The sequence below is a fragment of the Nicotiana tabacum genome, chromosome 24 (assembly GCF_000715075.1).
Source record: "Nicotiana tabacum cultivar K326 chromosome 24, ASM71507v2, whole genome shotgun sequence".
In the NCBI taxonomy this organism is placed as follows: Eukaryota; Viridiplantae; Streptophyta; class Magnoliopsida; order Solanales; family Solanaceae; genus Nicotiana; species Nicotiana tabacum.
The window spans coordinates 5,868,216-5,880,821 of NC_134103.1; the positions used below are offsets into that span (position 1 = coordinate 5,868,216).

At 33.7% G+C, this 12,606-nt stretch overlaps 1 protein-coding gene across 5 annotated transcripts; it reads right to left on the minus strand.

Annotated features, from left to right (window-relative positions):
• Positions 1–468: 468 nt before the first annotated feature.
• Positions 469–6,026, minus strand: LOC107828262 (pentatricopeptide repeat-containing protein At1g08070, chloroplastic-like). Of its 5 annotated transcripts, none has more exons than XM_075248226.1 (3): positions 3,245–6,026; positions 2,282–2,547; positions 469–927 (listed from the first exon to the last, which is right to left on the minus strand). In XM_075248226.1, exon 1 carries the CDS (start codon positions 5,295–5,297, stop codon positions 3,648–3,650), a length of 1,650 nt encoding a protein of 549 aa, XP_075104327.1. In that variant the 5' UTR covers positions 5,298–6,026; the 3' UTR covers positions 469–927; positions 2,282–2,547; positions 3,245–3,647. The 5 variants fall into 5 exon arrangements, with proteins under 5 accessions (XP_075104327.1, XP_016511037.1, XP_075104329.1 ...); XM_016655551.2 differs by lacking the exon at positions 469–927 and having other exon boundaries at positions 2,137–2,547; positions 3,245–3,325; positions 3,526–6,026; XM_075248228.1 differs by lacking the exon at positions 469–927 and having other exon boundaries at positions 2,137–2,547; positions 3,240–3,325; positions 3,526–6,026.
• Between the last annotated feature and the right edge of the window lie 6,580 nt (positions 6,027–12,606).

Consider the following 12,606-nt stretch of genomic DNA (forward strand, 5'->3'; position numbering starts at 1 on the left):
ATAACTTCTTTAAAATGGTGTACTTTCCTTTTTCTATTTTTTTAAAAATAAAATTAAAGAACTCAATAGATCATCTACTCCTCCGGCACCTAAGCGTGTGACCAGACATTTCATGAAGTGAGTGAAAATCACGGAATCTTAGTGTTCAAATTTCAAATACTAGGTTTTTCTCATTTGCTTAAGTTTTGATGGACAAAGTTACTAGATCCTACATAATACTGGTAATTAAAATAATTTTATTTTTTTAATATTGCAAGCTCATTAGCCCAATTTACAACCACCTCATTGGAGCCCAAGTCACAGCATCAAAGTATTGATTCTAACTGAAATAACCTAAGCTACAGTATGAAAGTTGGAGCTGAAAGTTGCTTCTTGGGAAGGGAGTTTCTTTGGACCTGGCCCAATATTGAACCCAAGTGTGAGGAAAATTGAAAGGAAAACCCAAGACAATAATGAAAGAATTCAGTAAAAATTGCACGGGGCGACCAAACCTATACTCATATTTTTAAAATTCTTTAACCTATACCCTAATTTTGACAATTTCAGACGCCTCCTCTTCTTCCTCCTGACCAATGCGCTCCTTTCTTCCTCCTCTTCTTTTCCTCTTCTTCTTTTCTCTCTCAAACACATGAGACTTTGTATAAATATTATTGATTGGATCTATAAAGTTTTAATTAAATCTTATCAACTACCATATTCTATGTTGAAGGACGAGTAAATAAAACTCCACAAGCTGGTTAAAGTAGGTGTGAATTGTGTCTTTCCCTGATCCATCCTTCTTAAACATACAACAGCAACTAACTACTACATGTCCTCTTTTCCAAGTTACCTGCCCCAAGAATGGCACATGCATGTGAAATTTATTATACACAATAGTTACTCTCGCGATCTCTTGGAATTAGCTTACCCCTTGCTTTATGATATCATCTGCAGGAAAAACAACAGAAAAGGGCGACAGAATTGAAAAATAAAAGATAGGAAAAATAACTTCAGAACATTATCAAAAAAAATCAATTAAAACTTCAACACAATTTGACTTAAGTTATATTTTAAAGCCATCTAACTTCAAAGAAAGGCAGAACACAACTTCAGCTCCTAGAATGCTGAAGTTCAGCAAATACAAAACAAAACTTCAACTCCTAGAATGATGAAGTCCAGCTATTACAAAACAAAATTTCAGCTCCTAGAATGATGAAGTCCAGCTATTACAAAACAAAATTTCAGCTCCTAGAATGCTGAAGTTCAGCAATTACAAAACAAAACTTCAGCTCCTAGAATGCTGAAGTTCAGCAATTACAAAACAAAACTCCACCTCCTAGAATGCTGAAGTTCAGCAATTACAAAACAAAAATTTCAGCCAAAATATGTTGTAGTTTTATTGAACTGAAGTTTGCCATTGCACTATTAACTGAAATTTGTGTGATTGCCTTTGCAAGTCAGGCCAAACTTCAGGCAAAAATATCTGAAGTTTTGCTTTGATAAGGCTACACTTCAGGCAAAACATTCTGAAGTTCAAACTTCAAACATAAACTTTTGCTACTTCAGGCCCGTATGTCTTAAATTACCCGAAAAGTGGGTACGTTTGCAATTTTTTTTGCAAAGCGGGTATAAGTTAAAATGTGACCCAAAATCTGGGTATAGATGCAAATCCCCCAAGAATTCAAGCTCAAAATAGATTAACAAACTGCTTTGATTTAGAATGTAAGCTAGCTTCTATGTTGCTCGGACGCTCCTAAACTGTTGCCGGGTTTGTCTCTGATCCTTCAAAATTAGTGTATTTTTGGAAGATCCGACACGGGTGCGGCGGCATTTTGGAGAGTCCGCTCAACATAGGCTAGGTTTTACTGAGCTGATGGTCTATCGAAAACAGTTTCTCTACCTTCACAAAGTAGCAGTAAATCTGCTTACACACTACCTTTCCCAGACCCTACTTGTGGGATTACACTGGTTTTGTTGTTATTGTTGTTGTATTAGGAGCTCAACTTAGAAGACACGCTTGAGATTTCAGTCCTTTTTGCTAAAGGCTATCGAAAAGTTGTCCGATGGCACATTATGAGACAGCAGTAAGTGTTCTGTACTCGAGAGAATGAACTTTCATCCCTCACAATAATAAATGATTTGAGGACAGATATACACTTCACAAACTTAGAAGAAATATTCTCCACCATGTATAATGTGTGTTCACACTATAATGACAAAGCAGCAGTTGAACAGAATATTCAACAATTTCAAGTAATTCAAAGGATACATGTATAAAGGTCACAGTAAGATGCATTCTTACTCTTAATTCTGATGCATGACAACAATCCAGTCCTTATCAGGTTAACCGTAATGATCTAACTGCCCTGTGTTTGAAACATGCCTGTCGAATCGACTTTTAAGTGAAATGCCAGTTTATCAAATGATAAGAATATGGATGATCTGCTCAGGAGGAAGTTAAGATGCAAAACAAGAACGAATTTACGGCCAAAACCAACAGCCTGTATGTTATCTGTGATTCCAACGACTGACAACATATATGCTTGAATGTACGTTTCGTTGTTCCATCTGGTCAAGCAAGCAGAAAAATAATTATAAATTCAAGTCTTTTGAGGGAACAGAGAGCAGGGGAAATACAACAACAACAACAACAACAACAACAACCACCCCAGTGTAATCCCACAAGTGGGGAGAGCACGGAAAATTAAAAGAAAAAGAAAAGGCACACCAGCATATAATACATGTCAAATGCTTGATAGCTTGAATGTTATATTACTGATCCAAACACCATATATCAAAAAGATATTACTGATCCAACAGCGGGAAAACCGAGTAAACCCTTGAAGTTGGGAAAAAAATAAGAAACTCATGAAATCGCAAACCCTTTGCTTATCATGTTAACTAGAATAGTAATGCTTTTCATCTATCATACCTAGAAATGACTATCCAACTTCAGATTATATACAAGTCCGCTTTTGTTTCATCTTCCCAGGTCAAATAAAAATTAAAATATTGAAGAGGCTTTCAAACATTATTATTCAGCTTCTATAGAAGGCACTTAATGGAAAAATCTAGCAAGTTTCTTCCAGTACTATGGGTATTCCATGATATAAGCAATTGAAATATACAACTTTTTTTTTAAAATTAAATCCAATCAACCTCAGGTTTTACCCACCAGTGGTGATGAGGGATTTGGCATTGACCCCAATCTTGTATATTAAGATCTAAAGTTGAATACATGAAGGAGGGGGACAAAATACCTTACCTCCTCAAAGTCTAAGTGAGAATTGGACAAGCTTGTTCCTTCCCTCCTCAAAGCATAAGTGAGAATCGGACAGTCCCAGTTCTTTACAAAAAGTAAGCTTCCAGAAGTTAGATTTTGAACTAGTGTAACTATCTACATTACGCTTACATTGAAGTAATGTGACTGGTGCGCCATGTAGCAACTCAAGTGTTCAACGTCTTATAGACCAATGAATATCAAAGAAAAACTAGTGTATTTTGAAACTATCGATGCACTCGACCGAGAAGATGAGACAAACTTACACCTCATTTTCCAACATCTGAAGGCTGAAGTGGAAGAGATTTGGACTGCAGTGATACAGATGAAACATTTTAAAGAGATTTTGATCAAAGAAATCGCGATATCTTCAAGAAACCAAGAACTTCTAATCCATTATAAATCCTGGACTTTCTTGACCAACCTCCATGAAGTCCGGAACATATCCAGATGATCTTAATGCCTTCATCAATCCTCTCAAGGCTCCATATATCTCTTTTGACTTGGAATGCCTCTCATCAAAGCAATAGAACTCGGCCACTTCATCTTCAACCTCAATCAAGCTGCATCCTGGTACCTTCCGGGACCCAGTGTCCCGCATCGCCACTTTCAGCTCTGCCACATCTTTCCACCTCCGAGCATCACCGCAGATATTTGCAAGCATAACATAATTTGCAGGGTTTTTCGGATCAAGCTCAATAAGTTTCTGAAGAGCTAGTCTCGCAAAGTCAATGTTCTTGTATATTCTACATGCACCAAGTAATGCAGTCCAAATGACAGCATCGGCTCGTACAGGCATCTTCTCCACAAAATTCACCGCCTGCTCCAAAAGACCAGCTCGTCCCAACAGATCAACCATGCAACCATAATGCTCAATTTGAGGCACGATGGAATACTCATTCATCATCGAGTTAAAATAGGCAAAACCATCTGCAACTAAACCCATGTGAGAACACGCACATAAGACACCAATAAAAGTAATTCCATCTGGTTTTACTCCAGAATTCTTCATCTCTGCAAACAAACTCAAGGCATCACTACCACAACCATGCACTGCTAAGCCATTAATGATCGTGTTCCAGGAAATCAAATCTCTTTTATCCATGCTCCTAAACACATCAATTGCATTACTAACCACCCCACATTTTGCATACATATCAATCAACCCATTGGCAACATACACATTGTGCTTATAGCCATTGCTCTCGGCATATACATGCACCCACTTACCCAAATCAAGAGCACCTAATCTCGTGCAAGCAGACAACACATTCACAAGAGTGGCATCATTAGGCTGCACATCAGACTCATTTAGCATCCTCTTAAAGGCATCAATAACCTCACTAAAACGTCCATTGTGAGCATAACCTCCAATCAAACCATTCCAGGAAAAAATATTTCTTTCTTGCATCACTTCGAAAAGCTTCTCACACCCCTCAACATCCCCACTATTAGCATATCCATTCAACAAAGTATTCCAGGACATTAAATCCTTATTTGGCATCACATCGAAAAGCTTTCTAGCCTCTACCATATCCCCACATTCAATGTATCCTGTAACCATCCTATTCCATAATACAACATCTCTCTCAGGCGCCAAGTCAAAAAGCATTCTTGCGGACGCCAAATCGCCATTCGCAACATATCCATTGATCATAGAAGTCCATGTAAACACATTCCGTAAAACCATCTCATTAAACACCCTATAAGCGCATTTCACTCTTCCCACACTCGAATACATATCGATCAACGTAGTACCCACAAAACTATTACTCAAAAATCCAACCTTTAGCACAACAGCATGCACTTCTTCACCTTCTACCAAAGCTAACAACTTTACACAAGACTTCAAAACCATAGGAAAAGTAAAACAATTCGGCCTAACATCTTCGTCCAGCATTCTCCGAAACAACACTACTACTTCTCTGTACATATCATTCTGGAGATACCCTTTGAATATTATGTTAAAAGGAGAAGCATCTAGCTCAGGAATTTGATCGAACATATGGTGGGCATAGAAAATTTGTCTTAATTCCATACATTTAGACAAAAGAGGAGGAATAATGTATTGAGTATAGCCAATACATTGGGTTATAATTTGTGTTTGAATTTGTTTGACTTGCTTTATAGTTTTACATGATTTTAAGAAAGTAATGAACTTTTCTTCAAGGAGTCTATGAGGAGTCTTTAAGGATATGTTTATCGCAATTTTAGCTATTTTGGAAGAAAAAAATACTTTGATGGGTGATGGGAAGGCTAAAATTGAAAATTCTTTGCAGCAGAGAGCTCAAAGCAATGGCAAACTAGGAGGATTTCCTGTAATTGAAACTCAGCCCTTTGGTTTCTTTTTCCTAATTTCTTTCCTTACTTTTTAGAGATAATAGCATTTTTGATCCCTAAGATTAAAAAATAATAATAATAGTAAATAAGAAATATTTTGATAAAAACTTTGTATCCCAAAGATTAATAATATAATTTAAGTGTTAGTTAAAGCTAGCCCTTCGTTTACCTGCGTGAATGAACATAGTAGCTTTTGTTCATTTGTTTTGTAAATTTATGGAATATAAATAAATTATTAGTTTAAAATTTAATAACTTAAAAAATTTAGAAACTCAAACTCGTAAGATTCAATTCCTATTGGCTGATCGGAAAGTAAAAAATAATTTTTTACTTACATTTTCCTAAAGCAATAACTCTATTCGTACCAAACACTTCCTCGTAACTACCTTTTGTGGATTTTGGGGGATGGGTTAATCACCAATGAAATAAACAACTGTGCGTCGTGAGTGGTGCCCATGGTATTCAATGAAGCTAATTTAAGAAGAACTCCTTTCCAATTTGAACGGTCATTATACCCTTAAAAAGTACTCCTTCAACTCATATTAACAATTGAGTCGTTGTTACTAAAAATAGTTGTCACAAATTATTTGTCATTTTAAAGTTCATGATAAAATTGATTATTTTTTTTTTTTTTTACTCTTAGTAATAATTGTTCTTGAATATGAAAATAACACATAAATAGAATAAATATTCAATGAAGATAGATTATATCTTAAGACATAAATAAGGTTTCTTAATTAATATTTCTTAAGAGACGTGTAAAAGAAAAACATGACACATAATATGAGGCCGAGGGAGTATTTAGTGGAAGTATTTAGTGGAGTCTGGTCGCCTAAAAAATTTTAAAATTGTTATAAAAAAATTAAATTATGGTGGATGTCTACTCTTCTCCATTATCTCCATAACTCTCAATACTCTAATAATTATGGAGTTATTATTGTAACTCCATAACCTCCTCCATGATCTTCCTCTCAAATGCTTAATGACATGTTCAATGACATATTTTGCAATAGTGATTCTTCACTTTTCATGCTTATATAAAGGTTTTGTAATATATAGGAAAATACACACAATTGAAGAAGAATATCTCTTCCTTCTCTATATCTCCATTTCTTGTTCATGTTTTATTAAATTGATTTTATTTCATAACAATATTTCTTGTTCATATTTTACTAAATTACTTTTATTTTATAACACGTTATCAGCATGAATTGCACACAAAATATGAACACGAAGCGGATGAGCCTCTATTTATTTTTGTTCTGTCGCCACTGGATTCCCCAAGGCAATCCAGTTTCATTCCCAGAAAAAATACAAAGCTAACACACCTTATGGTGAGTTATGGTGATTAGTACAGTAAGTAAAAAGTTATGAAATGGTTGAGCCATTAACTAAAGTTTGTATCTCTAACACTGAGGCTTCTTTTGCCATTGACGTTGTTGATGCCCTTTGTCATAGTATGAGTTTGCACTTATCATTTGTTAATACTTAAAGGAAATAATTTTCTCCATTTATGTTATATCTAGGACCAACTATAAGTTTCTTTAATAATGATATTTGATTTACCGTCATTCTAATTACCCCAACACATTAGTCATATGTGTATTTATAATTAATTGAATCACGTGTATTGATCCTAAAAATACTATAAAAATTATGTCCATGCTCCCAAGTTAGTTCATTATTTTTATTGATGACCTTTCATTAATTTGGTCATTATCCAGAAACTTGGGGAGCGTTCTAACTAGGAGTACTTTGATTGTTTTGTCACAAGATAGTATTTTCTAATTGACATGATAATATATGATGGATATCTGCTAGTCTTAGTTAATGAATTTATAGAGTATATTTTTTATAATAAAATACTATGACTAATATATTTCTTAAGCCATAAATATTTGTTGGAAGCATAATTGCTAGCAAAAAACGAAACGACATAATAAAAGATCTCCCGCTCAAAGTTCTCTATGTGTGTTGCCTCCGAGAAGACATTATAATATGTTGTTATGCTAACAATGCTTGCTTTGCATTTATTTTGAAGTGGTTAGTCTATCATAGAAGAATTTGAGAGGATCTAAATACTTAGTGACCAAAGATCCAATGAGCACTATTAACAGTATGCCCGAGAGGCTCGAGGAAGAATCTTAGTGCTGTGTGGCCTATTATATATGCCATTGGTTGAGGTAAGACGGTAGGTTCTAGTCCCACTGCACCATAATAATAAAATGTTGGGTTCAAGTTCCAACATATTAAAGCCTAATACGCTATTATGAGAACAAGACATCAGATATAAGTTCTGATGCACATGATGAGATAAGACGTTGGGTTTGAGTCCCAACTCATTATGGCCTAAGATGCCTTTATATGGGTAAAGCATTTGGTTTGAGTCCTAATGCACCATATTGATAATAATAATAATAACTAAAGAAAATAATGTATTTTTCATGAAAACTAATGCACCATATTGATAATAATAATAATAATAACTAAAGAAAAATAATGTATTTTTCATGAAAAAGCATGAAGCTTGTCCCACTTGATTTGCTCCATTCTTGAAGTGAATGTGATAGCAGTGCATGATACGTCTAAATACATACAAGTAGTTGAGCAATGAGTGTGGGCGTGCGAAAGACCAAAATAATAATAGTTATCATTATGATAATTATAAAAAGGGAAAACAAGGCAATGTTTACCATCAAATTGGTATGACAAAAAAATAATAAAGCACATCGCTATGATTATACTCTATTCTTTGAAGAGAATGTAACTTATGATAAATATTGAGAATGCAAACTCGTTCCTGAAAGTGAATGTGAAAATATATATATATATGATAAAGATTAAGCATAATAATGTACTTGTTCATGGTTGGATAAATACTACAACTCACCTCTAAGGGAGGTTTGAGACAAAGAAAGATAATGAATATTACTGTGTAGTTACATGAGTATATCATTGGTCGCATACATGTGATACGCCAAAAAATATTTTGTCATGCCTTATGAAAGTTATTAAAAGCAAAATTAAAGCAAGAAATTATTTTTCTTATGATGATTTTGAACATGCCAATTATTATGATATGATTCTCTTTGTGAAGGATACATTCATTATATGGATGGTGTGACACAAGATCTTGTAGTACAAAAGTAGTTAAGAGCTCTAAAAGAACTAATTTGTTACTACCCGGATGAATAAAATTGTTCATGACATTAATATTGTAGTAAGTCTCAAAAGAAACATTTTGATTTACAAATATATTAGCCAAAGTGGTTGGCATATTGAGACTATAAATGAAAAGAAGATTGAATATATTTATATTACTATAATCATACCGGGTAAATATGAAAGGTTACCCGACTTTTCTTCTATTTGTACTACACAAGTGTATGCATGATAATGCAATCACAATCCACAAGTAAACTAGAGCTTTACTGAAATAAATATTAATGGGCATGACCGGTTGACCATCCCGGTTCAATTATGATGCAAAAATTAATTGAGAATTACATTGGCATATATTAAAGAAAAAAAAAAGATTCTTCAAGAATTATCTTGTGCTGTTTATTCTCATGATATACCAGTTAAGGTTAGGATTGAATCCCTTGATTTCTGGAGCAAATAAAATGTGATAAATATATGGGTCTAGTCACCTGCCATGTGGACCTTTTATTATTATATGATTTTAATAAATGCATCTATTCTATGGTCACATGTGTATTTATTCAACTTGCAGTTTGACTGTTGCAAGGTTACTTGCTCAAATTATTAGAGCAAAGTTCCAAAATATAAATTATGATTATTTATCTTGATAATACTAGTTTAAATCCAAGTTTGTTTAGCAGAAATTGTATGCCTCCTATTATAACTAAACCATTGGTTAGGAGAACAAAACTCCCAAAACGAAATTTGGTATGAGATGTATTGTTTAATATATATATATATATAGCAGCACTTGTACGCATCTAGCCAAGTTATGAAAAGTTCTCCCTATCACAATCAGTTCAAGGTCAAGAACCAAATAATTTCCATCTAGAAATATGAATGTGCTATATGATTTAATTATGCCACCACAATGCACAAAGATGGGTTCCTAAAGAAGGTTGGGAAATGTGTTGGTAATCCCAACATTAGGGGAAGAAAATGGGCAGCAGAGAAATTGATACGTGAAATGAATTATTATGAATATATATAGATCCTCGTACAAGAAAATATGAACTTGAAGTTCAAGTGATAATCTATTTGTAAATTATTGTCAGACGCATTTGCTGACCCAAAGCTAAATGTTATATTTTAGCTGCTAATGCTCCAAATAGAATAGCGTCCCTGATGGACAGATTTTATGGCACGCATAAAGCGTAATAGACTAATCGGTTCCAAAGATAAAACTCCTTGAAGAAGGAGAGGAGCAAATGTTCAAGATGGTCATAATAAATAGGCAAGTGCTCTAGAAGAGCACCATGACATAACACTTCATAAGACCTCATGGGAGAGGCTCGGGTATCTGAAAATAATAACATAAAGAGATCTCAATAAGTTATGTCTTTATTGGGTAATAATGGAACCGATATAAAATGATCGTCGATGATGTTGTTAATATAATATAGCACTCAATATTATTAATATTGACGAGGATCTTGAGCTCAAATCTGTCATGGAATGTAGACAGATAAATAATTAGCCAAAATAAAAATAAAAAATACGCAATCAAGATTAATTTCATCTGAAAAATGTGAAGTTAGACGGATAGTCCCAACACTTGAAAGTATAAAGTCAGTGGAGGTATAAATGTATTCTTGTGCAAAACAAAGTCAAATCGATAGACATAAAGATGACTTGTATCATAAGAAGATTTGTAAATATCCTAACATTGATTATATAGAGACTTGTTCTCCTATAGTGGATGTAGTCATTTTAAGTTTTAATCTGGTAATACATGAAAAACTTGATATGCGTATAATAGAAATCATTGAAGGATTTAAATTGTTATGAAGCATATTAAGGTTTTCAAAAAATTTATTAAATAAAGCTTCAAAAATCCTTATACGAATTGAAACAATGAGGGCGCATGCGGTATAATCGCCTGAGTGAGTACCTGCTGAAGGAATGATACAAGAATGATTCAATTTGTCCTTATAAAAAGATCTAAATTTGTTATAATCGTCATGTATGTTGATGATTTAAATATCATTAGAACTCTTGGGAGCTTCCTAAAGCAGTAGACTGTTTAAAGAAATAATTTGAAATGAAAGATCTTGGAAAGACAAAATTTTGTCTTGGTCTACAAATTGAGTATATGAAAGATGAAATTTTTGTCCATCAATCAGCATACACTGAAAATATTTTAAAGTGATTCTATATGGATATATAAAGCACATCCATTGAGTACTCCGATGGTTATGAGATCACTCGATACAAATAAAGATTCATTCCGACCTCATAAAAATATTGAAGAGTTTCTTGGTCCTTAAGTCATATCTTAGTGCAATTGGAGCACTAATGTTTCTTGCTAATACTACAAGGCACTGACATAACTTTTTCAGTTAATGTCTTAGCAAGACATAGCTCTGCTCCTACAAGGAGACATTGAAATGGAATCAAACACATATTGCGGTATCTAAAAGGGACTGCGGATATGGGTTTATTTTATGGCTATGTGTTTACATGTGGAGGCACTGCCATATCTTGGCGATCGACTAACCAATCAATCGTGGCTACTTCATCTAATCATGCTGAGATAATTTCTATTCATGAAGCAAGTCGAGAATGTATATGGTTGAGGCCTATAATACATCTTATTCGATACAAATGTGGTTTGTAGTGTGACAAACTACCCATAATTTTGTATGAAGACAATGCAACGTGCATAGCTCAATTGAAGAGAGGATTCATAAAAGGAGATAGAACAAAGCATATTTTACCAAAGTTATTTTTCACACATGATCTTCAAAAGAATGGTGATATCAGTGTGCAACAGATCCGTTCAAGTGATAATATGGCTGATTTGTTCACCAAATCTCTACCGACGTCAACCTTCAAGAAATTAGTATACAAGATTGGGATGCGAAGGCTCAAGGATGTGAATTGATGCTCTCATCGGGGGGAATTAATACGTGGTGTACTATTTTTCCCTTACAAGGTTTTATCTCACTGGATTTTTCTTGCAAAGTTTTTAATAGGGTAACCAAAAAGCATATTTTTAAACATGTATACTTTTTTTCCTTCACTAGGATTTTTTTCCCATAGGATTTTTTTCTAATAAGGTTTTAACGAGGCACATTATCTATGGACATCCAAGGGGGAGTGTTATAAGAAAATTAAATTATGGTGGATGTCTACTCTTCTCTATTATCTCTATAACTCCTAATACTCTAATAATTATAGAGTTATGATTGTAACTCCATAACCTCCTCCATGATCTTCCTCTCAAATGCTTAATGACATGTTCAATGACATATTTTACAATAGTGATTCTTCACTTTTCATGCCTATATAAATGCCTTGTAATAGATAGGAAAATATACACAATTGAAGAAGAAAATCTCTTCCTTCTCTCTATCTCTATTTCTTGTTTATGTTTTACTAAATTACTTTTATTTCATAACGACATTTCTTGTTCATGTTTTACTAAATTGCTTTTATTTTATAACAAAAATTCATAAAAAGAAGGATGAAATTTTGATTGAAATACATTCTCCATTTCCATTCATGTCTTAATTTACTTTTCTGCCTGTTTTTAAAAAGAATTGTTTGCCCTAAAAACGGATAACAATTAAATTTATACGTGTTTTAAATGATATGTGATTTATTTAAACACAAATGACCAAAGAACGGTAAATAATTGAATTGAAATGATAATGCGATCAAACCAATGTGGCGAAGTAATTAAGCCCTATGTTAGACTTATATGCTAAAGGTCGGTTCCAATTGAGCCCTTGAGATAGAGCTCGGATTCAACTAAATGAGTGAATAACTGAAGAACACTTAAACAATTACTGAAAGCCAAAGTA